Here is a 26,629-nt window from a genome sequence, read left to right on the forward strand (position 1 = left end):
AGACGAACGACAATGACGACGACCATCACGCGCATATCATCCTTTTCGAGTTGACGTCCCGCACACGCAGTGTACATGGACGGACCGGTAGGGCCTAAAACACTGCAGGTCGCTCGCAGTGGTGGTTGTCAGACAAAAGGACTACCCTTAAATCATACCCTGAAGAGGCTGTTTTCCATTCTCGTTCCTCTTTGGCCAGCAGCATTTCCTTGGACTCTTGCACTATAGAATTTTCTTTGATTGCTCATTGCGGTTGCTGTACTAAACTCAAGGCTGGCTAATTGATGACCACAAAGTCCTACAATGATTCACTGCACCACAACATGTGTGGGTATATTAGACCCCTGCGATAGCTATGATCCCCCCCGTCTTAAATCACCGACGATATACTCTCCTGCCGGATGGTGCTCTTCTGGTCCTCATCGCGAGCAACGCGGAAGAAGTAGTCGCAAAAGTCGGAACAGCGCATGTGCCGAAGGAACTCCTCGTCGTGCGTGATGACAATCAGCTGGAAGTTGCTCTGCGCCTTGCGGGTCTTGATGATAGAGTGCAGGCTCTCGGCGAGGGACTTGATGTTGTCACGATCCAGGTTGGTCGTGGGCTCGTCGAGTGCGATAAGGCCGCAGCTCGTACCAAACGTCTCCGCCAGAGCTAAGCGGATAATTATAGACGCCAGCACCTTTTGGCCCGCTGAGCAGCGGCCTCTCATGTCCATCTCGGTATCCTGCTTCACCATGCACACACGGTAGTTGTATGTGCCGCGAGACGTGGCTTCTGTGTCCGACTTGATCAAGATTGTGTCAATGTCTGTGCCCTGATACGTGGCCTGCCACAGTTCGCCGATGATGCGATTGACTTCCTCCATCTTTAAGGCGTGGTAGCGCATTATGGCGTTGTTGAGCGCCTGACCGTACCGGCCCAAGTCCTCAATGGCTGCCTTGGTCGTCTCCACCTTGATGTGTGTCTCGCGATATCTCCGCGCGGCATCTTGGTAGTCCGTCTCCCATTCGACCAGCAGACGTGCCAGCTCCTCGTCTTTGGTTTTCATGGATCCCATCATAGATGCCCGCTCTGCGGTGAGCATGTCGCGCTTGGACTCTTCCGACTTGGCTTCGAGGTGAAGGCGATCGTAATCTTCCTCGGCGTTGCGCGACTCAAGCTCCTCAATCTCTCCCTCCAAAGTGCTGATTTCCTTGATGCTCTCTCTGTAACTGAGATTGTCCATGATGTTTTTCTTGTTGCCTGTGCTGTTGGCCATCTCGGCCTTGACCTTGTCGATCCGTGTGGCAAGATCGGCAATGTCCTTCTCAAGGCGAGAGATGTTCTGCTTCAAGGCCTGGATAGCTCGCTCGTTCGATATCAGCGCTGATGGTCCGCCACGGCTGAGATAGTCTTCAATATCGCTACTGGCCATCTTGAGCTCTGCAACAGTCCCTGCGAGACCATCTCGCTCTTCAGCCACCCTCCCCTCCTTCGCACGACCCTTCTGCAGTGTATCTTCGCGAATGGTCCTTGCCTTGGCTATCTCGGGTTCAATGGCTTCAAGGTCCTTGTCTGCTTGCTGAATAGCTTCGCGCTGCGCATTGGCATCTTCCTTGAGCGATTGTATCTGATTCTGCAGGTCCTGCTTTCTTTCCAGCTGACGGACTGCATTGCTGATCTTGTTGCGAAATTCGCTTCTCTCGAGCTCCAGAGCACTAATAAGGTCGCGCATGCGCTGTCTCTCTGCTGACAATCTTGAGATCTTGTCTTTGGACGCTCGCATTTTGACATTGCAGTCATGCTGTAGCTCATTGATCTCCTCGACACTGCGAATCGAGCCTCCTGATTGTTGCTGTGACATGATCCGATCGACTTGTATCTCTGCCTCGGCGATGTCTTTCCAGAGTTGAGATATGCTTTGGATTGTTCTGCCCATCGATTGTGCATCCTGGAGATTGTCCTGCTTCTCTCGCACGACCTCGTCTAGTTGCTCCAGTTGTCGCACGATGCCCTCGTCCTTTTCTAGCAAGCTTTGCAGCTCCCGCTCTTGAAGAGGCTTTTCGAGTATCAACTTGTTGTACATCTCGCTTTGCGGGCGAACGGCACGCAGAGAGCCAAGAATGGTTTCGTACTCGGCGAGCTCAGCCTTCCAATCCTCTCTGTCGATCCCAGCAAGTGCCTCCTTGATCTTCTTGACCAGCCGGGATTTCTCTGCGTCATCAACAAAGGCTCGAGAGCACAACTCACAACAGTTGCGCTTGCTCAGGGTCTTTTGGCATTTCTCATAATACTTCGTCATCTCTCCACTGAGAGCAATGTCCTTTTCGAGCGTCAAGACATCGTCTTCGAACTTGTTCACGGTGGCGGAGAAGTCGTCCATGCTAGGGCTCTCCTCCGGATTGGCCTGCTGGAGGACACTCAGGACGGCAGCCTTGCACTTTGCAATTTCGTCTTCCCGTTTCTTTGCTCTTTCCTTGGCATCTTTGAGCGTGTACTGCACCTGCTTCTGGTTCTGTAAAGTCTGGTCCCGCTTTTGCATGGCCTCGTCCAGCACCTTTTGTTTACTCTGAACGACAGTCTGGTGCTGTTTCTCCACAGTCTCGGGCTGCCAGGCGCCGCCCAGCATGTTTGTAACCTTGTCGGTCCACGTGCTTGATAAGGTGTCGAGCTTTTTCTTCTTCTCAGCCAGCTCATTCTTCCTGTAATCCAATTGTGCGCGATCAGATGCGAGCCGCGTGCACTCGACAAGTTCCCTGCCGAGCTTGTTGGACTCCACCTCGAGCTGTTGGAGGTGATCATTCTCTGACTGGAGCTTGTTGTCGAGGTCGGCCGCTTGCAGGTCCTCATTTGTCTTGGAAAGGCGCTGCCCGAGATCCGCGAACCCTGAGTCGAGAACTGCTTTGGCGCCCTCGTCAATCTCGACAGCATTGAGATCCTTTTGAAGCGCCAGGGACCGCTTGTCCACAGCTCCGATTCTCTGCTTTGCAAAGACACGATCCTGGGTACGTGCGGCCTTGCGGCCCTCTAGCTCAGTAATCACGCCAGTTTTGCTATCCAGGTCATCAGCGTTCTCTTTCTGCAGGCGCTCGAGCTCTCTTTTCTTGTCTGATAACAGTTTCTGGACTCGTTCCTGGAATGCTTGGACTTTGCTATCGTCCAGGTCACTATCGAAACCCCGGATATTGTGTGATCTCGCGGCACTATGTATCAGTTCCACTCGAGACTCGATCTGACGCTCATATTTGTCCCTGTCCGACTCGAGTCTTCCCCGCTCTGCTTGCCGATTCGACAAGTCCCCACGAGCCTGTGACAGCTGCGTCTGATAGTCGTTCTGTTGCTCCAAGTTTTCGTGGTAGTCCTGCTGAAGTCTGGCGGCTCTTTCCTCGTATTGTGCTAACGTGTCTCGTAGCCACTCGTCGCTCTGCTTGATTTCGTCCATCCTCGCCTTCGTCTCTTCAGCAGTGCGTGTGCGGTACTCCAGGTGTCGTTCCTTGTCTCTGAGCTCGTTGACGATTCCGAGGTATCGATTGGCGTCCTGGTACAGCTTTTTTGCTGCACGCTCCGCGCCTTCAATCTGCTCTGTGGTCTGTTCGCATTGCACGCGTAGTGCTTCGATCTCCTCTTGCAGTCCGACAGAACGCCTCTCGCAACGATCTGCCTTTTCCTTATTTGTCTTGTCCTGTGTCTCGTGGATCTTGAGCTGCGTGAGTTGCTCGCCCTGCTTCTTGCGGAGCAGTTTGAGGTTCTCTATAGCCTTTGTGTACTTCATCGCCTCGAAAATTTCGTCGAACCGCTTCTTGAGGGCACTTGGCTCGCTCATAGGCCACAGGGACTCATCCTGGTGGCAGAAGATGACTGCGTCCAGGATTGCCGCGGAAACGCCCAAGGAGGCTGGCACCAAGGTGTCGAGCTCGACGACTTTGGATGAAAGGCTTGTCTTCTCGCCTTCACGTGTTGTGGAGATGGAGCCTTCGAGTGTCTTCTGAGAGCGCTGAGTTTTCTTGACCGACAGCTGGATGCTGCGAGTGACGACGTGGGAGGTGTCGGGTGGCGTTTTGAACTTGAGCTTGACCTGGGCCATGACCTCACGCTCGCCGACAAGCTTTGGGTCATGAATGAAGGCACCGCCCTTGCTGTTGGGCGGCAGCTCGCCGGTGGTTACATACTTGAGACACTCGATGATGGTCGTCTTGCCGGAGCCGTTGTAGCCCACAATGAGGGTCAGGGGCGTGTTGAACTGAATCGTCTCCCTGGTCATGGGACTGAAGGAGCGAACTCCAGAGATGGAGAGCTTCTCGATCTTGGACATGATGGGCGGTGGCTACTCGAGGTCACTGGGGTATCCCATGAGTGTTGTCTGCTGCCGATCATGTGTACGCATCGGAGGGGGGTTTCGTCAAGGGTCGTAGCTGTGTAGAGATCGCAGGTCGAAATGTGCTCGTTCTGTGGACCAAGCCGGCAGGCTGATTCCAGCTTGAGCGCAGTGTTGCCTAGGACTCTAGTGGGCGGCGTGCGTCTGTGATTGTTGGTCGCTGCAGGGTCTGGCTGGGAGCGAAGCTCGGCTGCGGAGCCAGGCGCGTCACTGGATGCAAACACGCGTTTAGTGGACGAGCGCCCGAGCTCGCAAGGCAGCCATGGCAGCCACGGACCTACTGCTGCAGGACGGACGGGCGAAAGTGGGGCCTCGAGGCAGTTCCTTCTGAGGCAGAGCCCATGCTTGAGTACACTTTACGAAGAAGCATTTGTGGATTGTCACTTGCAGCAGCAGTCCATTGGATGATGGCTGGAGGAGCACACATTGAGCTTTTTCTCTGTGCACTTTGGCCCTTTCCAAGGTTCTCCCTGACGTTATTTCTACTGCGGAACGGACAGCTCTTTTTTGGCGGTCTCGAGCCTTTCAGCTGAACCCTACGGCAGGGTCTCAGTCTAGCGCTTAGCTCTGGCACCTGCTGGCATCAAGGTGTCCGACAGTGGTCGCATATTGTGTCGCTGATTGAGAGAGTCCCTTTTGGCGGCCAGGAGGTTCTCAGACAAGTTGTCCCTAGCTTCACGTGTGTCACCAAAACCCTTGAATGCATTTCCCTAGAGACAGGTGTTTATTGCCATGTTGCCGAGATACAAGGCCATGGTCTTTCTGAGGTGCAGCTAAGCGACGCCCTAGGGTGACCAGTCCTTGATACTTGCCCAGGTGGGCAACACCGATTGCCCGAGTGAGATGCGCACAACTGCGGACCCATTTGCGCATACGATGACGAGGATTTGTCCAAATAAATTCTCGTCCTGAATGCGAAATACTGGGTCACTTTTCGGGGAGTCGTTGTGACTTTTGTTTTATTTTGTTTCGTGTTATTTCATACCCTAGCCAGGGGTGCCTTCAGGTACGCTTGGGTGTCAGCTGGACTGGTGGGCTGGTGGACTGCAAGATCGGGCCCTACGGTGCGGATCGCAGGTGCGCGTGCTGGGTCAGTGGGCCCCGCACCGTCCTGTAGCGACATGAGAAAGTCGCTGCCCAGCAATCCCCATTCCTGAAATCCCATCTCGACATCCCCCTCAGCCTGCTGCGGCACCCCCACAACCTTCTCCCGCACAACTCTCGAGGCCCACGACTGCCTCACTACCGCCGACCACCCTTGCGACAGCCTCACAAAAACATTTTCCTCCTCATCTGCCTCCACATTCTCCGTCCACGGGCCAGACTCGACTTTATCCTCGAGCAGCAGGCAGCCGCCCCGCAACCCCTTGACCCCTCTCCGAAAGGCGCAATCGGCCCATCGCGAACCAACTCTCAGGCCTCATACTACAGGCAGGCACTGCAGCGCCCCCACCGCAACACATCCACCGACGTCACCGACCGGTCCGAGCATCACAACCAGCACCCCAAGCCTGCCACCGCTCTTGTCTACACGAAACAGCATCAAGCATAACCATACCTGCTGCCTGTGGGTGGCTCATATGGCTGCAATTACCTAGCACCATAGTGTCCAGAGTTGAAGGAAGGAATCCCGCTGGCGAGACGCATAGTAATCTCTGCAGTGGTTTGCCATTTGTAGTACACGGGACGCCCTTCATTCATCTCACAATTGTCCAGCTCGCATCATGGACGGGCTACCATCTGGCAACAACATGGCCGGCATGGTCTACACCCGTGCCGACAATGCCAACACTGTATGTCTGCCCATCCTGCCGTGCATTTCCACCCTTAGGCAAGAGCATCTTGAGCCAAGGACATCCTGACGACGCCTGTGCCTTAATTCGCCAGCATAAAATGCCAAACCAGTGGAACTGACTCGCTCTTGCAGATGGCCACCGATGGTCAGAATGACATGATGTTGTTCGATGGAGCCATGTTTCCTGGCTTCGACCCCAATATGCAGATGACCCTGGATGGTCTCGACGACATGACAGGCTTGCAGCAGTCACAGCCACAACCACAGCCTCAACCACACATTCCAGCGACGTCTGGGCCGGGTACTGTTGATTCACAGTCGATGATGATGGGCCAAGACACGTCGAACTTGACTTCGCCTCGAGAAAACACTCCCGTGGGCGGCGCGTCACAAGGGTTTGGCGGCAATTCAAGCCAAGGCAACTCGCAAAATGGCAACACCTTGACTGAGTTCACGAAAAGGAGAAACTGGCCCGCCAAGGTGGTGGAAGAACTCAAGGATTTCCTACACATTCTTGACTCGCACGGCAGGATAAAATATGTGTCGCCGAGCGTTACGGCGCTTACAGGATACGAGTCTGAGGACGTGGTCGATTATTTTCTGCGCGACCTCATACATCCAGATGATGTAGGAACCTTCACGTCGGAAATGAACGAATCCATCGCCACGGGCAACCCCTTGCGCCTTTTCTTCCGACTGAAGAAGAAGAACGGAGATTATGCCATTTTCGAGTCTGTTGGCCACGCCCACATCGCGGCGTCCAAGTTTGCGCCCAACCCCGATAACCAGTCACCATTTTGCCAGGCGGTCTTTATGATGTCTCGCCCATACCCGACGAAGAACGCCACATTGCTGGACACATTTCTGGAGCACAAGATTGAGAACGAGAGACTGAAAAGAAGAATAGCCGAGTTGAGGAGGGAAGAGGAAGAAGACGAGGCCTCCACACGGAGCTGGTACACTGGGCATGACGGGCAGTCGGACATCACGGCATCGGAAGACGTCATGAGTGTCTCACAAGGAGCGCCCGGACTATACTCGCATCACTCGACAAACTCGGATACTCATTCTATGCCACCACCAGAGCGGCCAGCATCCTTGGCAAACTCGTCATTGACAAGAGAAAACTTGGAAGGTTCTGTGGCCGCCCACAAGATTGACTCAATCAGAGACAAGATGGCGCGCTTCGAGGGCCCGTCGCATACCGACACAATCGAAATGCTTACAGGACTGCGGTACCTAGAGGGCGAGCGGAGCAAAGGCATCACGACGGGTAACCACAGCCCGACTCTTATCAAGGGCGATGCGGGTATCGCTATTCCCATGGACAGAGACCCGCGGACGGGCGAGAAGAAGAAGAAGCTCAAAGTCGCAGAGGAATATGTTTGCACGGATTGCGGTATGTGCATATTGCTTTTTCTTTGGCTGTGTGGAACTCGGACTAACATAGCACAGGCACACTTGACTCACCGGAATGGAGGAAAGGGCCGAGTGGTCCCAAAACATTATGTAATGCCTGCGGGTTACGTTGGGCGAAGAAGGAGAAGAAGAAGTCGACTGGCGGAGGGACAATGAGCATGACACCTCAGGATCACCAGACTTGATTTTGCTTCTCAGGATGAATGCTCCATGCTTTCTTTACACTCATGAGGGGGGATTGTCCCAGGCAGACGTCATGCAAGGAGATATTTACCAGGATGGCTGTGGTAGAGGAAGTAGAGCGTTAGAGTGATGCCCTGGAAGCATAGGTCTCGCCCTCGGTGACCGGCAGGAGGGACGTCCGTCTTTCTTAAATGCTTGTAACATGAGATACCAAGGATGATATATTGGGACGGTGCATTTACCGGGTTGGGCCAGGCTGCTTACTCATTTTCAGGCAACAAAATAGCAGCGTTTACGCAGGTGGCAGATGGTGTGCATTGCTTTAGGACATTTTCATCTAATTCTGCTCCTTTCCGCTGGCGGTGGCACGAGGTTGTGTGTCTTTGTGTCTCTTTCGCTAAGGCAGGTCAGATCGGTCCAAAGCCAGAGCATTTACCACTGGGTGATTTAGATGAATGACTTGCGTTTTGACGTACTTGTACCACGATACGAGTTCTCTTTTGTCGGATTCACCCCTGGACATCGCCGGGCTTGAGCGTGTATTGCCAAACAAAGATGCAGTTGACCTTCTTTGCAAGCCACGAGGCATCATACTCTTTCTGCCTTCTCAAAAGCCCAGTGGGCCTGTTTTCGTATATTGAATAATGTTGGTAATAGCACATGGGCGCATGCAAATATACGCTAGCTGTACACACACGAATATTCTTTTGCTCGGTTTGTCGACTTTGAAAAGAGACATCGGGCCTCCTCGGTTTTTGAAAAAATGATGCAGAATTGACTTTCTGCAACCTGACACAACTCCAACATAGTTATACCATCCATCCTGTCCCCCCTTGACCTAACAAATAGGAAAAACAAAAACCCAAGTTCCCGCAAAACCTCAAAGCTTACTTGTGAGCTTCTCGGCGTCCCACCAGGGCCAGTTCGTCGGCCGGTCCTCCTCCCAGACCGCCTTGAACTCGGGCTCCCGCTTCTGCAGGAAGCTCGCGATCCCTTCCTTGCTGTCCTTGCCGTTGAACAGGTCGTAGAAGACGCGGCTCTCGAGCAGGTAGGCCTCCTCGGGGCTGGCCGCGCCGCGGTAGATGAGGTCCTTCATGGCGCGGCTCGCCACGATGGACGTCCTGCCGGCAATCTCCTCGGCGAGCTCGACGGCGCGGGCGACGACCCGGCCGGCGGGGACAATCTCGGCGAACAGGTCGCGCACATAAGGGTCCGAGGCGCTGTAGACGGCGCCCGTGGTGCACACGGCCAGGGCTTTCCCCATGCCCAGTAGGCGGGGCAGGAAGAAGGACGAGCAGGCCTCCATGTTGAAGGCGCGGCGGGCAAAGACGAAGCCAACTTTTGCGTCCTCGGACACGACGCGCAGGTTGCACGGCAGCGTCATGGTGATGCCCACGCCCACCGCGTGCCCGTTGATCGCGCAGATGACGGGCTTGGCGCAGTTGTAGATGGCCAGGCTGACCTGGGCGCCGCCGTCGCGGTGCGCGGCCCGCGCGGCGGCGACCTCGGCGCGGGAGGCTGGGTTGGGCGGCGGCGGCGGCGGTTGCGTCTGCCCGGCGGTGCTGGCCCGGCCGCCTGCCGTCTGGCCCTTTTCTTGTGACGCCGTGGCGCCATTGAGGTCCATCCCCGGGCAGAAGATCTTGTTGCGGGCGTCGGCCGAGGTGAAGACGATGCACTTGACGCGGGGGTCGGAGGAGAGCGTGTTGAAGGCGTCGACCAGGGTGCCGACCATGGTGTCGGTAAAGGCATTGTTCGCGGACGGGCGGTCGAGGCGCAGGATGATTGTGCGCGTTGCGGTTGGGGCGCCGGCGGGGACATGCTTGAAGGAGATCTCGGTGATGGAGAGGGCCTCGTAGGACGGCGGTGGCTGGGGCTGCTTGGCTGGCGACATTGTTGTGCCGAAGGGTGGTGGTTGTGTTTGTTGATGTCGAGATTTTGTGGTCTTCTTGTTGGCGTCGTCGTCGGCACGGTCGAATGCTTCCAGAGTCCAGGCAGTCCACAGACGAGAGCAGGCAGGTGTCGGTGCTGTTGTTTGTCCACCGTATCTCAGTATTCGACAAATAGTTTGTTGCCCGTGGAGTTGAGTAGAGCGGGTGAGGGGTCCCGAACTGGAGGTTGGGGTAGCCCGGTCGCTCGGGGCATTCAGCCGAGGTTCATGGCTTCGGCAGGGCCCAGCGTCTAGAAGGCCGGTTAATCTGCCTACCGGGAGCTTGCTTGAGAGGAGGGACTAGTTCATATGAAATTCTGTGGCTGCAGATTTGTCCTACGGCGCAAGTTCATTCCCCCTTGCGCCCAACCGGTTGCGTGGCCTGTTAATTGGTGTCGCCGTTGTTTGTCCAACCCCAGATACCCCGGATTCCAGAGGCCCGGGGCGGGCCGTGGATACGTACGTTAGCCAGCCCACTTCACGCCCCCCAGAGGCCTAGACTACCCCACTTTTGCTCCAAGCTGTGTACCTGCCCGCCCAGGTGTGTAGTGGACTCAAGTATTGATTGCATGATACCAGCCTTTGGTCCTTTCAACAATGCTTGGGGATGTCCACAAATCAAGCCCAGAAGTCCGTGGTCTATGGTCTTGCCCACCTTGGTGTCGCCGGCAGGATCTACTCTCATACGTCAGCGTCTCGGAGCGTGTTGAGCAAGCCTCTGACCAACAGGACCGAACCATCTCTGTCCATGGCCTGCACGGGCAAAAGCTCACCAATTGAGAGACATTCGTGACAGGTCGCCTTTGAGGCGTTACTAAAGGAACTTCGATGCCAGGCCAATCAGGTTCATGCCGCCAGATGAGCCATGGCCTTGGCCACTTTTCATGTACAGCTTGAGAGCGGTCTCGGCCGCCTGCTGGATCGTGGCTTCCTTGCTCGCATTGCCGTGCAGCTGCCCCTGAGATGCCTTCTGGTCGAATAGCTGGAGGCCAGTTAGTCAAGAGATTTGCTGCGGTCAGACATTGTTTACGACAGTAGCTTCAAATCACCAGGCTCAAAGAAGCAGCATCGCTCACCTTACTGGCCTCTGCCATGGCTAAGGCCACATAGTTTGTCTGAGAACCATGGGCCTTCAGAGACTCTGATTAGTCGGGGTTTTTTGAATGATGGCCTCAGCAGGATCCTTACCGACGGTTGCGCAGTGTTCTGACCTCCAATCATCACCTTGAGAGCTTGCAGTGCTGCCGCGGAACCCAGGCTACTGCTGTCGACCTGGTGGCCACCATTGCCGTTGTAGACACGTCTGTGCTGCTCGATAGTCTCTGCATGTTCGAGACAGGTAGTAAGAAGTGGGTGAGTGAGGCCTCATCATGGTCGTGCATCACGTTGGGGACTTTTGTGCGTACCGTCCTCATCCACGTCCTCGCTTGCTAGTGCTTGCCTCTTGTTGCCAACGACATTCAAGATGCTCGAGAAGAGATCGCTGTCGCCAGAGTCGCCAGCATGCTGACTGGCCTCCTCGGCTGCACCGCGGAGATCGTCGGCGTCGGCGTCGGTGTCGTGAGGGTAGCCTCCAGTACCCACTAGCACGGAACGCTGTCAGACTGGTCCACAGCCTGCCTGAAGCAATACATGGCCCGTTTCATGTGCACGGTGAGACATACTGCTTCCTGCGAATCCTGCCGCAAAAGGTCGCATGCCCGTCTTGGATTAGCGATATGTGATGCTCCCGAGGAGGCAGAGGAACCTTGAACTCGAGTATCAAGGGCCCATGGCCAGCACCCCCACAGATGACGTGTTTGAGACGTGCTTTGCTCACCTGCAAGTCTATCCATTGGGCCAATACTTTGACTGATCGAGTGGTTGATCAGAGGCTGTGTCGTGTTCGGCGTGGGCGGAGAGGGCCTGAGATCTGCGAGGAAACGGCAAGAGGCTGAACGCGGAAACAAGCCGCGGAGGATCTTCCGCTGCAGGAGAGTTCAGCGGAGCCTATCGGGTCGACGAGGCACGACTGGGGGTTTACAGGACTGGTGTTGTTGAGGCGCAGTCCAAGGGGAAGTTGCTTCTGACGTGACCAAACGCTGCGAGGGCACTGCAGGGTCATGACGACGTGGGACAGGGGAGGAGCGTGGCAGTGGGGCGCGGGGACACCGTTGCAGGGAGGGCACTTCCGCCGCGCTCGCAGCGGAGTTCGGCGGGGCCGGCCCGGGCAGCGGCGGCGGAGGCCTGCCAGGTTCAAGCAGGTACCTGGGGATACATGGGTGGCGCCTGCGCTCTGTGCGAGTCAGGCCAGCCTGACCAGACCAGACACCTTGCTCAGGGATCGTCAAGCGGCCCGCCCTGTCAGGCCACTGTCAGCTCTACAGGGCTCACGGCCATGTCGCCCAGAAGCCGCTTGATGACTGCTGCCGCTGCTGGGCTAGCTCGTCTCGTGAACCGCCGGCCGGGCGCTGTAGCATTATGAGTCAGGTGGAGAAACGTCACCCGGGGCAAGTCCCAGCCCCACAACTACCGACAGAGAACCCCCCAGCCACCAGTCCAAGGCGACAGCCCTCAACTGAGCTATCGAATCCAAGTGTCCCGTGGGGTATGCTGAGGCGATGAATATTGAAGCGGGCGGTTAAAGCTGCCAGGTCGACAGCCAAGTTGCTGGCCCCAGGGGGTCCACAACACTTGTCAATCTGGCGTTTCCCGGCAACGTCGCAAGGATAACCAAGATCTCACATACCGGGCCGGCGTGCCCTTCGGCCTCGGGGTCTGTTCTTGTCCGATGCGTACGTAAATATGGAACGTTGTATATTGGCCCGTTGCCAGCTTCAACCACGGTTAGGAGGCGCACAGGGCAGGACAAGAATCTGGCCGGAGCAAAGTGGCCCTGCGGAAGAGTTTCCGGCAAGGGTTTCCGCGCGGATTCTCACAAACTGTTATGCTCGGTTGAGGCTTGTGCCTCTGGCATAAATGTCTATAAGGCACCAACAGCGATTTGTGTGACTTTGGAGGAATGTCTCTTTGGGCTAGTCATAAGACAAGAAGCATTCCTGGCGGCACCGATCGACTGACGGCGCGCAGCTGCCCTTTGCCAGGGGAGGGACGGCTGGTCGTGGCTGCCCTTGTCGTCCCAGACACTCACCAAGGGCGGACGATCTCGACCGGGCACGTCTCCAACAACACTCCGACGCGACTGTCCTCTTGCATGATCCAAGTCCACGATCCGAGATCTGAACCCCACCTCGCAACCCAGGCGTTTCCTGCTGGCCCTGCCCGATGTCCTTCTGTCCTCTTCAAGCAGATGCCTAGCCCCATCAGGGGTCCAGGATTCAGGAACACGGGCATCAGAGACCTCAATGTCTTGTCTCCAGGTTTTCTTCTTTGTTGCCGCCCGCATGCAGCAACCTCTTCGGGCAGCACGCCCTCCACAGCCATCGCGACTTGCTTGGAGAGACGCGAACTGTGTGCGTCACCTGCAAGGCGGCCCGCTCCACAAACGAGCCTGTCCCAAGACGCTGGATTACCACCACCCTCACCACCACGACCAATATAGCCAGCTCGTACGGTTGCCAGCATTGCCGGCCCCCACCAGGTCTCAGCTCGGGTGTTGGGGCTGACGCCTCTGCGGTGCCAATCAGGCTCTCGCGAGCCACTCTTCATTTCAAGCTCAAATCCGCCGTGGCCAATAGCCTCTCGAGCAACAACTGCAAGGCACAGCCCGCCCTCGGTCTTAGCCCTGGCCCATCCCATGTGCACGCATCTCTCCGCCAGAATCTCCCACGCGCATTGTCCACATTGGTACTTGGCAAAAGCACGGCAACAATTATGTTTCGGGGCAGAATCTCCAAAAGAACCTGGTACACATTTCCGGAATGCTATGGCGATCGACGTTCTGATCAAAGCTAACCTTGTTCCCAGCGCCAATGGCAGTGAGACTACACCAAGCCTATGTGCGTGAGACCCGCCGCAACCCTGGGGCGATCTCCACGCCCCAATAGTTTCGAACCTTCCATATCATCCCTGATCCTTGGATTGCCGTGCGGACTTCGGATGGAAAAGAGGCCGCACCCTTGAGGTCGCGATCGATGAGCCATCCAGCTCCCGAGTGCCGCCTGCTTTCCTGCTGGGCAAAGATTGCGCCATCGCATGGCAAGTTTCTCTGGTGCTTACCCTGTCACCCCCATTACAGCTTCCGCTCCTGCTGTACAAATCCTTGCAAGCTCGCCCCGACCATTAAAGCACAAGAAGCGAGCACGATGCCCATCTGCCTCAGGTGTTGTGAAGTCCCCATAGCATGGCGGCAGGAACTGCTAGTTCACGCAAATACGAGGGAGGCGCGGGTGCATTCCCCAATAGGCTGGACCAGGGGTTTTCGGCGAACCCGTGCCACGGAATACTCCGCAAGGATCACTGAAAGGAGAAAGCCCACAATTAGCCCATCAGCGCGCAGATTCCGTCCCTCGTCAAGCTCTGCTTCTGATATCGGTCATGTGTCCGACTTAGCTGAAATTCAGCAGCGCAAAATCCGTGCCTTCTCAGTCTTTTCCTTGCTGCGTCGTCACTGCCCGCAAGTGACCAGGCACAGATATTGGATGGCTTAGATGAACGAACAGCGCTGAGTCATCCTTTCTGTTATCTCGGCAAAGCCATGGTCATGGGCTCTGCGCTCTGAGTGATGTGCAGCATCTATGTCCGACAGGAACTGATGATGACTGCTGCGCCGCCTTGGAACGGCCGGAGATCAGCCCTGGACATTGAAATCGAGCCACGCAAGTGGATCAGCAAAATCTTGTTGCTGACCAACACCATCTCGGTAGACCACCGCTCATCAATAACTGGGGGCAAAAAGGGCCTCTCATGCGGCATCTGTGAAGTAGCCACTGGGAAGTGGTAGCTTGCATTCCCCCCTTGATTTCCAGCATCTGTCATTACCGGATAGAATCTCCAGCGAGACACCCGCGCCATCATCGCTTGCCAACATGTTTCGGTTATGCCGGCTCCATCACACGACATGACAGCATGACTGGCAACTCCCCGAACGGCAATATTGCTGCGAGCCTGTTCGGGAATATACAGATTCTCAAAACATCCTCTGTCTCGGAGCCTCTGAACCATCTTGGCACGGGAATAGGCTGGGTGAGATGCTCCATTGTGTTACGTCGTCATGCCAAGTGTATGTTACCAGACGTCAATGCACGGAACATTCCGCAGCAGCAAGATGCGATGCAGCAAAAGGATGATCGTAAGAAGGTTGGCCACTTGTTTGGTAAGTACAGCATACCTGCAATGTGCCAGCCGGCGGCCTGACAGCCTCTCAGACCCATGCAGCCTTGGTGAAGGGCGACGTGTTGGGATTCCAGAGCGGATCTTTCAGCTCCTGGGTGCGGTGCTACCTCCGTCGATTGCGGGTACTTTCTTTTTGTACCGCCCAGTCCCTGCACGGTAGATGCCCTGAAGGGCTGAGGACGCACGTACCGATTGGCTGCCATTTCAGATTATTATTGCTCTTGAGCCAACGCTAACGCACAAGATGCATATTCCCAAAAGAGACACGCCAAGCGGTGATCTCGCTCCCTCTTGGAGGCAGCTTATAGACAGATTCCAGGCTAAGTATGCCCACCGTTGGCCTTTTTACGAGGCGAGTTCCCTGAATAGTCTCCATGGCTCATACGCTATGCATGTGCCGTCCCCTGATCTCGGCAGATCTAACTTAGTCTAACTCCCATGCGACACCGCCATGAGTTCTCGATCGCCGACCCCCGATTTGACTTTTGTTACAGGCAACAGCCTCGAGCAGCTCCGCGACAATGCCAACAAGACAGTCCGCTCCCACGTCGCCCGTGTCTCATGGAGCAATCAACAGAAATCAGATCCAAAATCGAGAAGGCGACGACGCGCACCGCCCGAGCTGGCCATACATGGAGGCTCACATCAGGACGACCAGGTGCAGGAAGCGGGTCCTTCCGCGTCAGTTCCAGGCCAACTTGCACGTTCTCTGGTAGACACTCAGCTCGATGCTGCACGTCAGATTGATCCATTCAGAACATACCCAGCGCACTGGCAGGCATTCTTCCCTCGCCTCGTCGACCATTGTGAGTGTAGTAATCCGGCACGAAAGGAATCCTGTCGAGCACCACATTGAATCGGCGGCCGGGCCCGCCGGGCACGACGTCCATTCTCCAAGGTACACTTTACTGATGACTATCTACTCTGGAAGACATCCAACACCTAGCCGCAGATATCTGCGAGCTCGATTCTCCGACACAACAAGAGCTACTTCGGGCACAATGGTGGCCTCTGGTCACGGCGGAGCCGGCGGCGCTGCTTACGGTGCTACTGTCCTCTGCCTCGAACTATTGTCGCATGCACGGAAGCACAGGCCTTGAACCGGAACTATTACGATTAAAAGGGGACGCGCTCAGGGCGATCAACGAAGCCTTCGATAACGAGGACAAGAGGCTGAGCGATGGCCTTATCCTGGCGGCGGCGGAGATGGCAAGCTTCGAAGCAATACACGGCAGCCGGGACTCCTTCTCTACACACATGAACGGACTCAGCCAAATGGTTACATTGCGCAATGGGCTGGCTTCCTTGGGCCTGCACGGCCTCCTCCGCCGCATCATTATCTGGATAGACCTCAACTCATCCAACCTGCTCCAGACGGCACGCTTCTTCCCAGGCGAGACGTATTCGGCCGTGCCGTCGCCAACCAGCGACCACTCTGTCGAGCAACAATAACAGCCTGTGCAACGTCTGGCTGCAAGCCCGAGCTGGGAGCCTGCAACGCCAGCATGCAGGCATGTATGCAGTGTCCCGCAGACACCCGACTGCATGGTTCGTTCCCGGTGGTACGGATACGAATCGGAACCCAGCTTGGCGTGTAGTGATCGGCGTAGTGGTACCTGGATTGGATCCGCTCCAGGATACAACAGGGCGCAGGGAGCCCTGGAAGACATGCGACAAGTCAGGCAACCAATAATGAGCCACGGCCATGCGCCCGACGCCAACACGAAACGTCATCGGTGAATCACACACAACCTGGCCTGGGTGACGATTGTCGTCACGGACTCATCTCAGGGTCCCGAACCCCTTCCCCCCTCGTTTGCGCAGGCGACAGTGACATTTTTGTTTTGTGGAGCGCCATGCGGACAGATCCCGAGGAACGAAAAATGTCTGAACCCACGACGACTCATGGTGGAGCTATCAATCTCGTCAGCCGGCTGGCCCCGCTGAACTATTTGACATGGTCCTGGGTATGCGCACGCTATGCATTGCATGGTGTACTTACCGAACTCGCAAAGCGTCACACCTCGACGATCCGGCTACATCCGCACGGAGGTCCGCCCTTGCGTTTCTCGATTTTCAGTTGGTCGCCGCTTGGCAAACCCTGGTTCCCTTCTGCCAGACCAGGGGCATCATAATATCTCTCTCTCTCTCTACCCATGTCTGCCCAAACCTTAACAGTCATCACCCCGTTGGGTCATATCACGTTCTCTTCCCCAACATCAAAACAAGTATGGCAGCGCAATGACGACACAATAATACCCAGCCAGCCAAGCAGCCACCTCGACAGACGGCACAGATGTAATCATAAACATGTAAGAAGCTAGAAGCACGCTGGCCGTGTTGAAAAAGAATAGGTAGAAGAATTAAAGAGAACAAAAGGCGGGTCACACTTTTTGATTTTAGCACGAGACCCTGCTTTTCTCGTCGGTTGACCCGGATGGATTCTGGCGGTGCAAGACGATGTGGTTTGCACTTTATTCTCTCTTGACATCGATGTACTTGAAGTCCAGTTAAGACTGACGTGGTGTGGGCTTTCCTACACACTTGGCTCAGTTTCCCCTAAAATGATGTTCCTTACAAGTTGGCAGTAAACCTCCAAAATGAACCCAGACCAGAGTACTTGAATTGGGACGCCCATCAAGGACTCTAGGCAGACCATTCGTTTCCACCTGGTGGCCCCATTTCGTCTTCGTGTTGCGTGCTGGTTCGTTTCAACAACCAAAGTCTTGTCGGGCTATCTCCCGTTCGCGGTATGGCTGACGTTACTTGCATGCGCAATCAGGAACTTGCAGCAGGTCAGCGCAAACTTGCACGCCTTGGTCCAGCCCTCGTCGTTGGTGATGCCGAGCTTGATGCTGTAGTGGCCTATCCGGTCGTCGCCAATCTTGTCGCCGTCAATCTTGTACGGCAGCGTCAGAGGCGCAGGGATGTTGGCCGCAACACCGCCGCCGGCTTGGTACCCGCCCTCCAGCTCGGCGCGCCGGTGCTCCTCTTTGGTTTGCTGGTGCACAAAGTTGCCGAGCTGGCGCACGAGCTCGAGGAAGGCAACCATGCCTTTGTCGAACTTGCGGCTCCAAACTTGCGACAGGAGGTCACCTGAGAAATACAGATCCCAAACGTCGCGCTTCGGTGCCGGGGGCGGGCCGACGCGCTCCCGCGCGCCGAGCCGGCTGGACGACGGTGATGGGTGCTTGAGCTCGACAATCTTGGATGTGGAACCCATGGGCAGAGGCTCGTAGCCCTCGAACTTGTAGCCGAGCTTGTCCGCCACCGTGACGACGAGCAAGAGCGCTTGGCCCCATGCTGCGTTGATCTCGGGCCAGTCTACAGGCTTGGTCGACAGTCTCCCAAGCCGCAGCCCGTTTATAGTGGCAAAGTTGCCGTCGTGGTGGATGGAGAAGGTATCGTTGTAGACATTTGCTCGCTGCAACTTGGTCAGAAGCTGTGAGTCGTGATCGAATTTAGAGTTGATGCTGTCCCGCTCATTCTGGAACTCGGCGAGCTGCGTGGAGAACTCGTTTCGTTCTCTCCAGAACTGCTCCTCCTCAGCATCGATCTGCCGCGACTCGTCCTCCAAGGCGGCAATCTCCTCATCCAGCTTGGCCTTCTCTTTTTCAAGCTCCAGCAGCGCTTTCATGGACTCGGCTTCGTCTTTCTTAGCTGCGGCAAGGGCACGCTCTGACTCGGCGACCTCCTCCCGGCTTGGTACGTCGGCTTGCACTTGCTTGAGGAAACCGGCAAAGGCGTCTCGCTCCTTCGAGGCAGCTTCAAGCCGCTTCTGCAGACCATCAACAAGCAGTTCCGTGCACTCGACGCATATTGGGTGATCGATGTCTGACCGCGCCGAGAGAATCTCGAACAGCCGGTTGACACGATCTGTTTCGTGTGGTAGAGCCGAGGTGGGGTCCTGTTTCTGGCCATAGCCTGTGGACGCGCGACGGGCCTTTAGGCTTCGCTGTGCGGGCGATGTTGGCGTCGTCAGCCTGGGCGGCGCGACTTGTGACTCAGTCAGGAGGACAAAGGACATGGAGTTATCACGCCCCTGCGTGGTGCTGCCCGGCTTCCTAGTCGAGACGGCCGCCGGGTGTTTCGAGGCCTGCTCATACATGGCGCGTCGCTCGGCATCGTGAGGATAGGTCGGGCGCGAAGACACCGGGGGTGCTAGGTGCTGCTGTTGCGAGGCCGATGCTGTTGGGTCATGTTCGTGTCAGCCAGTCGTCTTCTAAGGTCACACTACAGCGGCAGCGGCAGCGACAGCGACAGCGAAAGGCAAGTGGGAGGGTGCCGACGTACTGACAAGCAGGTCAAAGGCGGCTGGGTTGAGCTCCGCTAATGAGCTGTCAAGCTTCAGCGGCGTGCGGCACTTCTGGCAATACATTGCGAGATCGTGTCGAGTGCCTGTGATGAGCTGCCCATACTGAGAGGCGTCCGGAATGTGGTGCGAGGCGCACGCAGTTGAAGCGAAGGTCGACAAGGTGTGGCTAAGCAGCAAGCACACGCAGTCGCGTTGGCGTCTTTACAGTACTCTGGCGCACAAGCTCATTGTGTAGAGGAGCGTTCAATGAATGCTGGCGTCGTGCTAGGAAGGGTTCGTCCCGCTCGCGGTCGTGGTGGAGGATCTGCGTGATGTTCCTGATGTCCCATGAGCAGGTGGGATGTACGTCACAGGGCGGCGCGCATGGTGGGTAGCAATGGAAGGGCCCAGCCTGTTGTGAAGGCATGTGCTCTGACAGTGTGACTCGCTAGAAAAGCACTGTCTTTGACGCCAAGTCCTCGTGGTCAAGCACAGTGTATGTTCACCTGCGTGGTGGCTTGTGGGGCTGGTTGATCGGTCAACTGAGAGGGAAGTAAACGGTACATTCACTGGACGAACAGCTGGCTCACCCACCTTACGCGACGACGTTCAGCATTCACGACCGGCACGTGCAGACGCCGTGACAGCAGTAGCTCCAGCGCACACCTCCTGCGGTGGCCAGCACCCAGTCGTCTCAATGGAGGATCACCCCTCAGCACCTCTCTCAGTCCTCTATGGAGCCACCCTCAAAACGACCCAGGACGGGCCCAGCTTCATATGATGGGGACGATGACGACGATGTCGCAGAGGACGAGCTGTCCATGAACCCTGTACAGTTCGACATTGAGCAGGATCCGCTTTATGAGCTCGACAGAGGCCGTGCCAACGCGGCATCCCGCCTCAAGTCGCGCTTCGAGGACATCTTTGCAAAGTATGAGAAGGACTTTACAGGCATTGGCGATGAGATCGACTTTCACACCGGAGAGGTGGTGGTCGACAATGGCCACATCGAGGCTATTCTGCAGCAGGAGGACGATGATGACGACCACGGCGGCGACAGTGGCAGCGATAATGATGCCAGTGACACGGAAATGGACTCGGCCTCTGACGGTTTCGTGCCTGGCATGGCCTTACAGGATCCTGTGAGCACGGCTTCTGACAGCACGAAAAACCATTGGACGCTGCCGGCAGATCTACCCGACCTCGACAGAGCCGAGGCGCTGGGTCCGCCGAAGAACGGTAGCTTTAGATCAGACATGTCGACAGGTGCGTACCATGGCACAAGCATGGCAAGCGCACCGCCTCTGCTCAATCCAGCACTCCTGCAGTACGACAGCTTCGGCCAAGCTCGCATGCGACGATCGCTGTCCGACATGCTGAGTCGCTACAGCCACTCTCGTCTCACCAATGCCAAGTCTTTTGTGCAGGCTCAGAAGTCCACAACCACTCTCGGTGCCATCCACCATTCCTCATCGACCAGGGCGGCTACGATCGGCCAACGTGGCATCTTGTCTTATGGGGTGCCAGCATATGCTGCCAAGCAGTCTCATGGAAACGAAGAGTCGAGTCGGAAGCCCTCTCGGCGTCCGCTAGCCGAGAAGGCTTCTGCAAACGTCGCAAAGAAGGTCAAAGAATTGCGCAAGATCCGAAACAGCGCCAAGGCCAAGAAGAGCGAAGCAATCCGCGCAAGGAAACCGAAAACGGTCCCTGAGACTGAGGGCACCAGCAATCTTGTGGCAGACGACGTGGTCGTGGTGAAGAGGAAACGCGGCAGACCCCGAAAGGTCCGCTTGCCAGACGAGAACGAGACCGGTCTGCCCCTCCGAGTGGATCAGACTCTTGCATTGAAAGATGCTGCACCCCAGAAGTCTGTGAAGCAACGGCAGAAATCGGCCCATAGGAAAGGGCCCGAGGAGGTGGAGGCTGCTCCAGAAGATGGAGATTTGCCTGTTATTTCCGATACTATTACTGTTCCGGTCAAGAGAGCTTATAGAAAGAGCCTCACGTCCCGTAGGCGAAAGCCCGTTGGGGCTACCAAGAGGTTGGCTACGAAACCCACGGCCAGAAGGAAAAAACTGCGACTAGTCAGCGATGCACAGAGGAAGTCGGGTCGAGCTCGCAAGCAGACCGAGTTCTATGGCGAGTTGATTTCAACACTGGAAATCGAACAGAGCCTGTTGGAGTCTGATGACGACGATAACGGTGAGCTGAGGCACTCGCTGCGTGGACTTCGCCCGAGTCATCTGCAGAACGACGTCCAAGGGACACAACACGGCCGAGAGCTCTCTCCTGATCTCTCGTCGCAGAGGATAATTCGAGACTCTCAGGAGCCAGCGTCATCTTGGCCGACCGTGAGCACATTTCGTGCAACAAGTCATGAAGTACGCTCGCCTCTGCGAGCAGGCGGACTGGTTGTTCGAGATTCGCAGGAGCCCAGCTCATCCATTCCTATTCCGGACGCCTGCTCCCCGAACATTGCATCCCAACCACACGAGACATTTCGGAGGAACGAAGTTGATCCTACATATGGGTTTTCAGACGATGAAGACACAGACCTGGGCGTACGACATCCTTTGCGCGCCTCCCAAATACGCAACGACTGTCCTGTACCGATGAATGAGAAGTCTATTTCCCCAGGACCACCCTTGCCAGTCATTGCACAGGTAAGGCAAGCCTCGGCTGAATCATTTGGCAATGTCAACAACGCTATCTTCACCTCGAGCATATTCGAACCCTCGGGTGAGGCTCTACCTCCGGCTGCTGAGGGCACAATCAATGTGATGGAGGATAAGATGCCCTCGCCTTCAGTACGGACCAGCATGACTCCGCCTCCAAAGATATCACCAACAAAAGGCATGGCCACAGAATCCTTGGAGCACAATACACCGGATTCAGGAGCAGGTGAAGATGCAGATGCGTCGCTATTAGGAGCGCGCACTCGCAGTCCCCGGCGCAGCAGTCACTTGTCTTCTCGGTGCAACTCACCCACCAATACTCCATATGATGATGACACAGCGGCCGCAGCAAAGATCAACTTCGAACCTCAACCAATAACCGAGGGCAATGGTCTTGTTTCGACAGAAAGGTCGTCTTCTTTGACGGCAACTGGACCTGAAGATGAACCCATCACCCCGAAGGAACACAGATTCAAGGAGATCAAGGTTAAGACATCTTCGTACGTCAGGAGGCGCGTGCTTGCGTTGAGCAATTTGGTCCCCGATCCATCAGCTGTGGATGGTGACGAGGACGAACTGAGCACAGCATTCCCAGCCAGCTATCGCGGTTCTTCAGGTGATCCCAGTCAGCTTACGCGATCTGGGATCGCAGATCGCCAGAGGTTTTCTACGCCACCTGGTCGACCGTCCACACCTGATGAGACCTCCAAAGCGACACGCAGGCGCCGGAGTCTTCATGCAAATAGTAAGCCCGCTATTCATACTGGCTCAGTCACAGCTGCAGACGCCTCCGAATCTGCCGAAGCCGGTGTTCCACGACGACGAAAGACTGGGTTTGGTTTTGAGAACGCTCGTGGCGTGGAGCCCCGGATGTCGTCTGTCACGCCTCAAGTTCTACCGTGTACCGCGGCTGCCACCGCGAATCGCTCGACGGGGGCGAGATCCAAATTAGTGACTCGGAGTAAGCCTGGTCTAAGTGTCCCGGCCGGCAGCAGCCCTTCAAAGACCACGCAGATCTCGCCTCTAGCTCGGAGGACGCTTACGAGTGGCGGCATAAATCCAGCAGTTGTCACTGAGACACCGAGCAATCGAAAAAGAAGGAGACACATAGGAGATGACGGTAGTGATCAAAGCAAACCTCAGATCCGGGAGGACGACGACGTCAGCCACGAAGATGGTGGCGGTTCTTCAGAGGGCGAGCTCGTCCAGACTCCCGGAGGCACGATGCGGCGCTGCGGCGTTGGAGGATTCACCTGCGATCGAGACTTCTGCCTCGTGTGCTGTATATGACGAGGACCAGAACGACGGCCAGAAATGAGCGGCCGGGAAACACGGAACACGAGTGGCAATAAAAAGTCACCAAGAGCCGTTTTTGTCACAAAACACCCCGACGAATAAATGTAAATAAAGAAAAAGAGTAATTAGACTTAGATACCCCCAAATCCAGCGGTGACGTTCTTGCAAAAAGAGCCGATGAATCACCAAGGCGACGAATATTGGCCGAAACTAGCACGTGAGCCAGACATGGCAACGTGCTTTTACAAAACAAAATCAATCCCATTCCTTTGCAAACCCGAAAGATGTAGCAGAGTAAAGTCGCCCAGGCTACGATTGGATCTTCTTAAAATTCCTCAGATATTTGAATCGGGTTTCGGAGAGGCAATGTGTTCGAATGGTGCCTTTTGGTGTCTCGATGGCTTCATCCTCAAGTGCGAGTTTGTAAGCACTACGTCCAAACTCAGGAATCCGTGAGCACCAAGTAGAGAACCTAAGTGCAGCACGATTATTGCATATTCAGTCAATATGGCGGAGGACAAGCCACTACGCCTCTGCCGCCACCGTCCACATTTTATTATGATGTTCCGGAAGCACTGAAGCAAATACCACCACATGGGCTCACAAAACAGCAGACGTTACCGTGCTGGGCGCTCGTTCTCATGATGCTTCTTTTTTTCTTTTTTTTCGCAAGGGTATATTGGAATTGGGTGATATATGGGAGACTACCTGGCCCCGAATGAGCGCTCGCTTTATCTTGCGTTTCTGGCTGAGGTGCTAAGCGACACTATTGATTCCCCTCCTCATACATGCTGCCGCTTTTGCTCCCCTCCACCCTCACTACATAGCATGAATTTGTGACCTAGTCCTTCTATTGCTCGCCTTCGACATGTGATAATGATTTGCAGGCGTGGCCAGGAAGCAGGAGAGAGAGAGAGAGAGAGAAATATCAGCAGTAGTGTGGGCATCCTCAGGTCCTCGATTCTGAGCTGACGGTGGCACCATTGAGGTACTGCTTCAGTGTCGCCTCGTCTCGGATCGGCTCAAAGTAGGCATGCGCCTGGGCTTCCTTGGCAGTCAGACGTTCCTGAGTCATTGGTCAGCGATTTTGATACCATCGTTGATTGGGGAATAGTGGTTCACTCACTTGGTGGTCGTATCTCAGGAGCTTGTCCAGGAAGTCAATGGCCTCGTTACTAACAAAGCGCTGGTTCTCAGAGTTGACGAAGCTGTGCCACGGCTTTTTCTGGAAGCGGCCGAGGATATCATCATATTGTGGGTCAAGCTCTATCTCGTACTTGTCGAGGTAGTCGAACAAATCATCGGTGCCGAGGACCTTGGCGATCTTGACGAGCTGGTCAGAATTACTGTTGCCGTGGAAGAACGGCTCCTTCCGGAAGATCATGGAAGCGAACATGGCACCCAGACTCCACATGTCGAGGCTGTAGTCGTACTCCTGGAAATCGACCAACAGCTCAGGACCTTTGAAGTATCGGGAGGCCACCTGTTCGAACATGTTAGCACAGACTGCCATGACTCGATAGAGACTCTACTGGGGGGTTCCAAATGAACACATACTCGTACATTGTACTCCGTGCCGGGATGGTAGAATTCCGCCAAACCCCAATCAATGAGGCGCAACTGATATGACAAGTTAGCACAGAGCGAAACAACGACAGTAGAATTTACAGCGAGCACGCACCTTCCGGTTCTCATGATCGATCATAACGTTATGAGGCTTAACGTCTCTGTGCATGATGCCTTTGCTGTGGCAGAAGTCCAGAGCCTTGAGCAGCTCGAAGATGTAGTACCGCACATCGATGTCGTTGAACTTTGGGTACAGACTCCTGAAGTCGGTGTTGTTGACGTTCTCAAAAATGAGAGAAGGTGTTTTGGACTATGACCCGAAAGGACATGTCAGCTCGATATTCGTGCATCGTGAGTGGCAAGGGCAAACCGGCCAATCGCCCTAGTCGTCACCACTCCATCCCGGCTTGGGCTATCCTTCACTGACCTGACTGTCACGGACAACGTCCAGCAGAGCTACGATATTTGGTCCGCCCGATAGATTCTGCAGGATCTTGATCTCACGCTTGATCTTCTTCTTCTTGACAGGCTTGAGAACTTTGACGACGCATTTCTGGTAGTTGACGATGTTGATTCCCTCAAAGACCTCGCTGTACTTTCCGCGGCCTGCATGATAAGACGGTTAGATTGGCTGCTGGGTCGTTATGGCATCGCGGACGGTGGAAAACGACATACCGATCTTGCGTACAACCTCGTAGTTCTCAAGGACACCCCAGCCTGTGGACAATTGCCCGTTAGTTCACAAATCTCGAAATCTAGGGTCCACAGAAAAGCACAGTCGTTGGGCGCATCTGAACGCCATAGCTGGTCCTGGCTCTCAAGGAGACGGGCTCGACCGTGGCAGCACCGGTCATCACAAGTAGAGGTTCCAGGCAGGGGGTTGTGCACGTGGGTGATGAAGGTGGTCGAGCTGAGTTGCAGCGTCGCAACCCCCCGCGTCCCGGTCGGTCCATGCATTCGCCTCGCCGCGACTCGTTCGGGCCACGATCCTACGCATCCAGGACCAAGATGTGCCCGTGCTTGGCGCGGTCAAGGACAGTCGAGGCACGCCCGCTGCCAAAGTGTCTATGCATCGCGGCGTGGACTTACTGATGTTGACGCTGTCGTAATCCCAGTAGCTCCTCGGCAGGTTCTGGTTGACGTCGGCGTAGACACGTGCCATGGTGATTGCGGGAGCCGGTTGGCCTCGAGCGTGATGCGCAAGGGAAGGCTTCCTTTCGGACAGACGCAGCGGCGTCGGAGGCCTTGAGAAAAGGCGGGGTGTGCCTGTCGGTTCCGTCGATGGGTGGGCGGGCGGTGCAGGATTCGGCGGCTGCAGCACGGACAGCAGAGGACAGTGACGGCGAGGACGGCCGGCGGGAGAGGTGAGGGTGCAGAAGGGTGTTCTGCGGTGCGAGGCGTTAAGAATGCAGATCCATGGGCTATCGCAGGTGTGCGTGGTGTTTTGGTGCAGCTGATAGCCAGCCAAGCCCGCCTGGCTCCAGGTTGCTTGCTGGTTGGTGGTGGAGGGGTGGTGGCTCGCCGATTGTGTTTTCTCACCCAGCCAGGCATCGTAGGTGGGCCGCGCTGGGCTGGCGGGCCCAAGCCAAGGGGCGGGCCCGCCCAGCCTACGCCGGCATGCGGGCACACAAGCCCACGCCAAAACCTTGGAACCTTGCAGGCCACTCACTGGCAGGTACCTGCTGCTGCGCACTGCCTGCACTCATTCACAGGTACTTCTTAGGGTGCACAACCTGTCAAACTTTCAAGACGTCTCGATCAACAGTCCCGGATTCACAAGTGGCTTGCGGTCATGTATCCTAGTCAATCCTAAAGGTGCTTGGGCGGAAGCATCATTGCATTTCCA

General features: G+C 55.8%; 8 protein-coding genes across 8 annotated transcripts; 3 read left to right on the forward strand and 5 right to left on the reverse strand.

Annotated features, from left to right (window-relative positions):
• Positions 1-219: 219 nt before the first annotated feature.
• On the reverse strand, positions 220-4,515 carry B0I36DRAFT_271236 (uncharacterized protein). Its single transcript, XM_046151288.1, has one exon. The coding sequence runs from the start codon at positions 4,289-4,291 to the stop codon at positions 371-373; it is 3,921 nt and encodes a 1,306-aa protein (XP_046010468.1). The 5' UTR covers positions 4,292-4,515; the 3' UTR covers positions 220-370.
• Positions 4,516-5,992: 1,477 nt separating this feature from the next.
• On the forward strand, positions 5,993-7,860 carry B0I36DRAFT_141696 (uncharacterized protein). The gene is made up of 3 exons (XM_046148381.1): positions 5,993-6,147; positions 6,282-7,548; positions 7,605-7,860. The coding sequence occupies exons 1-3, from the start codon at positions 6,079-6,081 to the stop codon at positions 7,751-7,753; spliced, it is 1,485 nt and encodes a 494-aa protein (XP_046010469.1). The 5' UTR covers positions 5,993-6,078; the 3' UTR covers positions 7,754-7,860.
• Positions 7,847-11,513, reverse strand: B0I36DRAFT_413164 (ClpP/crotonase-like domain-containing protein; the record flags this gene model as incomplete). Its single annotated transcript, XM_046161990.1, has 6 exons — positions 7,847-8,436; positions 8,643-9,776; positions 10,760-10,819; positions 10,890-11,000; positions 11,085-11,261; positions 11,498-11,513. The coding sequence occupies 6 exons, from the start codon at positions 11,511-11,513 to the stop codon at positions 8,261-8,263; spliced, it is 1,674 nt and encodes a 557-aa protein (XP_046010470.1). The 3' UTR covers positions 7,847-8,260.
• A 1,291-nt stretch (positions 11,514-12,804) lies between these two features.
• On the reverse strand, positions 12,805-13,416 carry B0I36DRAFT_351177 (uncharacterized protein; the record flags this gene model as incomplete). The annotated part of the gene is made up of 1 exon (XM_046156990.1): positions 12,805-13,416. One exon carries the CDS (start codon positions 13,414-13,416, stop codon positions 12,805-12,807), a length of 612 nt encoding a protein of 203 aa, XP_046010471.1.
• A 1,702-nt stretch (positions 13,417-15,118) lies between these two features.
• Positions 15,119-16,657, forward strand: B0I36DRAFT_141780 (uncharacterized protein). Its single transcript, XM_046148383.1, has 2 exons — positions 15,119-15,758; positions 15,884-16,657. Exons 1-2 carry the CDS (start codon positions 15,404-15,406, stop codon positions 16,402-16,404), a joined length of 876 nt encoding a protein of 291 aa, XP_046010472.1. The 5' UTR covers positions 15,119-15,403; the 3' UTR covers positions 16,405-16,657.
• Positions 16,658-17,386: 729 nt separating this feature from the next.
• Positions 17,387-19,410, reverse strand: B0I36DRAFT_141760 (autophagy protein Apg6-domain-containing protein). Its single transcript, XM_046148382.1, has 2 exons — positions 19,246-19,410; positions 17,387-19,140 (listed from the first exon to the last, which is right to left on the reverse strand). Exons 1-2 carry the CDS (start codon positions 19,328-19,330, stop codon positions 17,687-17,689), a joined length of 1,539 nt encoding a protein of 512 aa, XP_046010473.1. The 5' UTR covers positions 19,331-19,410; the 3' UTR covers positions 17,387-17,686.
• Positions 19,411-19,850: 440 nt separating this feature from the next.
• On the forward strand, positions 19,851-23,507 carry B0I36DRAFT_413174 (uncharacterized protein). Its single transcript, XM_046161991.1, has one exon. It carries the CDS (start codon positions 19,981-19,983, stop codon positions 23,209-23,211), a length of 3,231 nt encoding a protein of 1,076 aa, XP_046010474.1. The 5' UTR covers positions 19,851-19,980; the 3' UTR covers positions 23,212-23,507.
• Positions 23,508-23,871: 364 nt separating this feature from the next.
• B0I36DRAFT_327620 (casein kinase II subunit alpha) lies at positions 23,872-26,283 on the reverse strand. Its single transcript, XM_046154494.1, has 7 exons — positions 25,873-26,283; positions 25,459-25,500; positions 25,211-25,389; positions 24,899-25,093; positions 24,775-24,837; positions 24,344-24,700; positions 23,872-24,283 (listed from the first exon to the last, which is right to left on the reverse strand). Exons 1-7 carry the CDS (start codon positions 25,943-25,945, stop codon positions 24,167-24,169), a joined length of 1,026 nt encoding a protein of 341 aa, XP_046010475.1. The 5' UTR covers positions 25,946-26,283; the 3' UTR covers positions 23,872-24,166.
• Between the last annotated feature and the right edge of the window lie 346 nt (positions 26,284-26,629).

The sequence above is a fragment of the Microdochium trichocladiopsis genome (assembly GCF_020744255.1).
Source record: "Microdochium trichocladiopsis strain MPI-CAGE-CH-0230 chromosome Unknown B0I36scaffold_7, whole genome shotgun sequence".
Lineage (NCBI taxonomy): Eukaryota > Fungi > Ascomycota > Sordariomycetes > Xylariales > Microdochiaceae > Microdochium > Microdochium trichocladiopsis.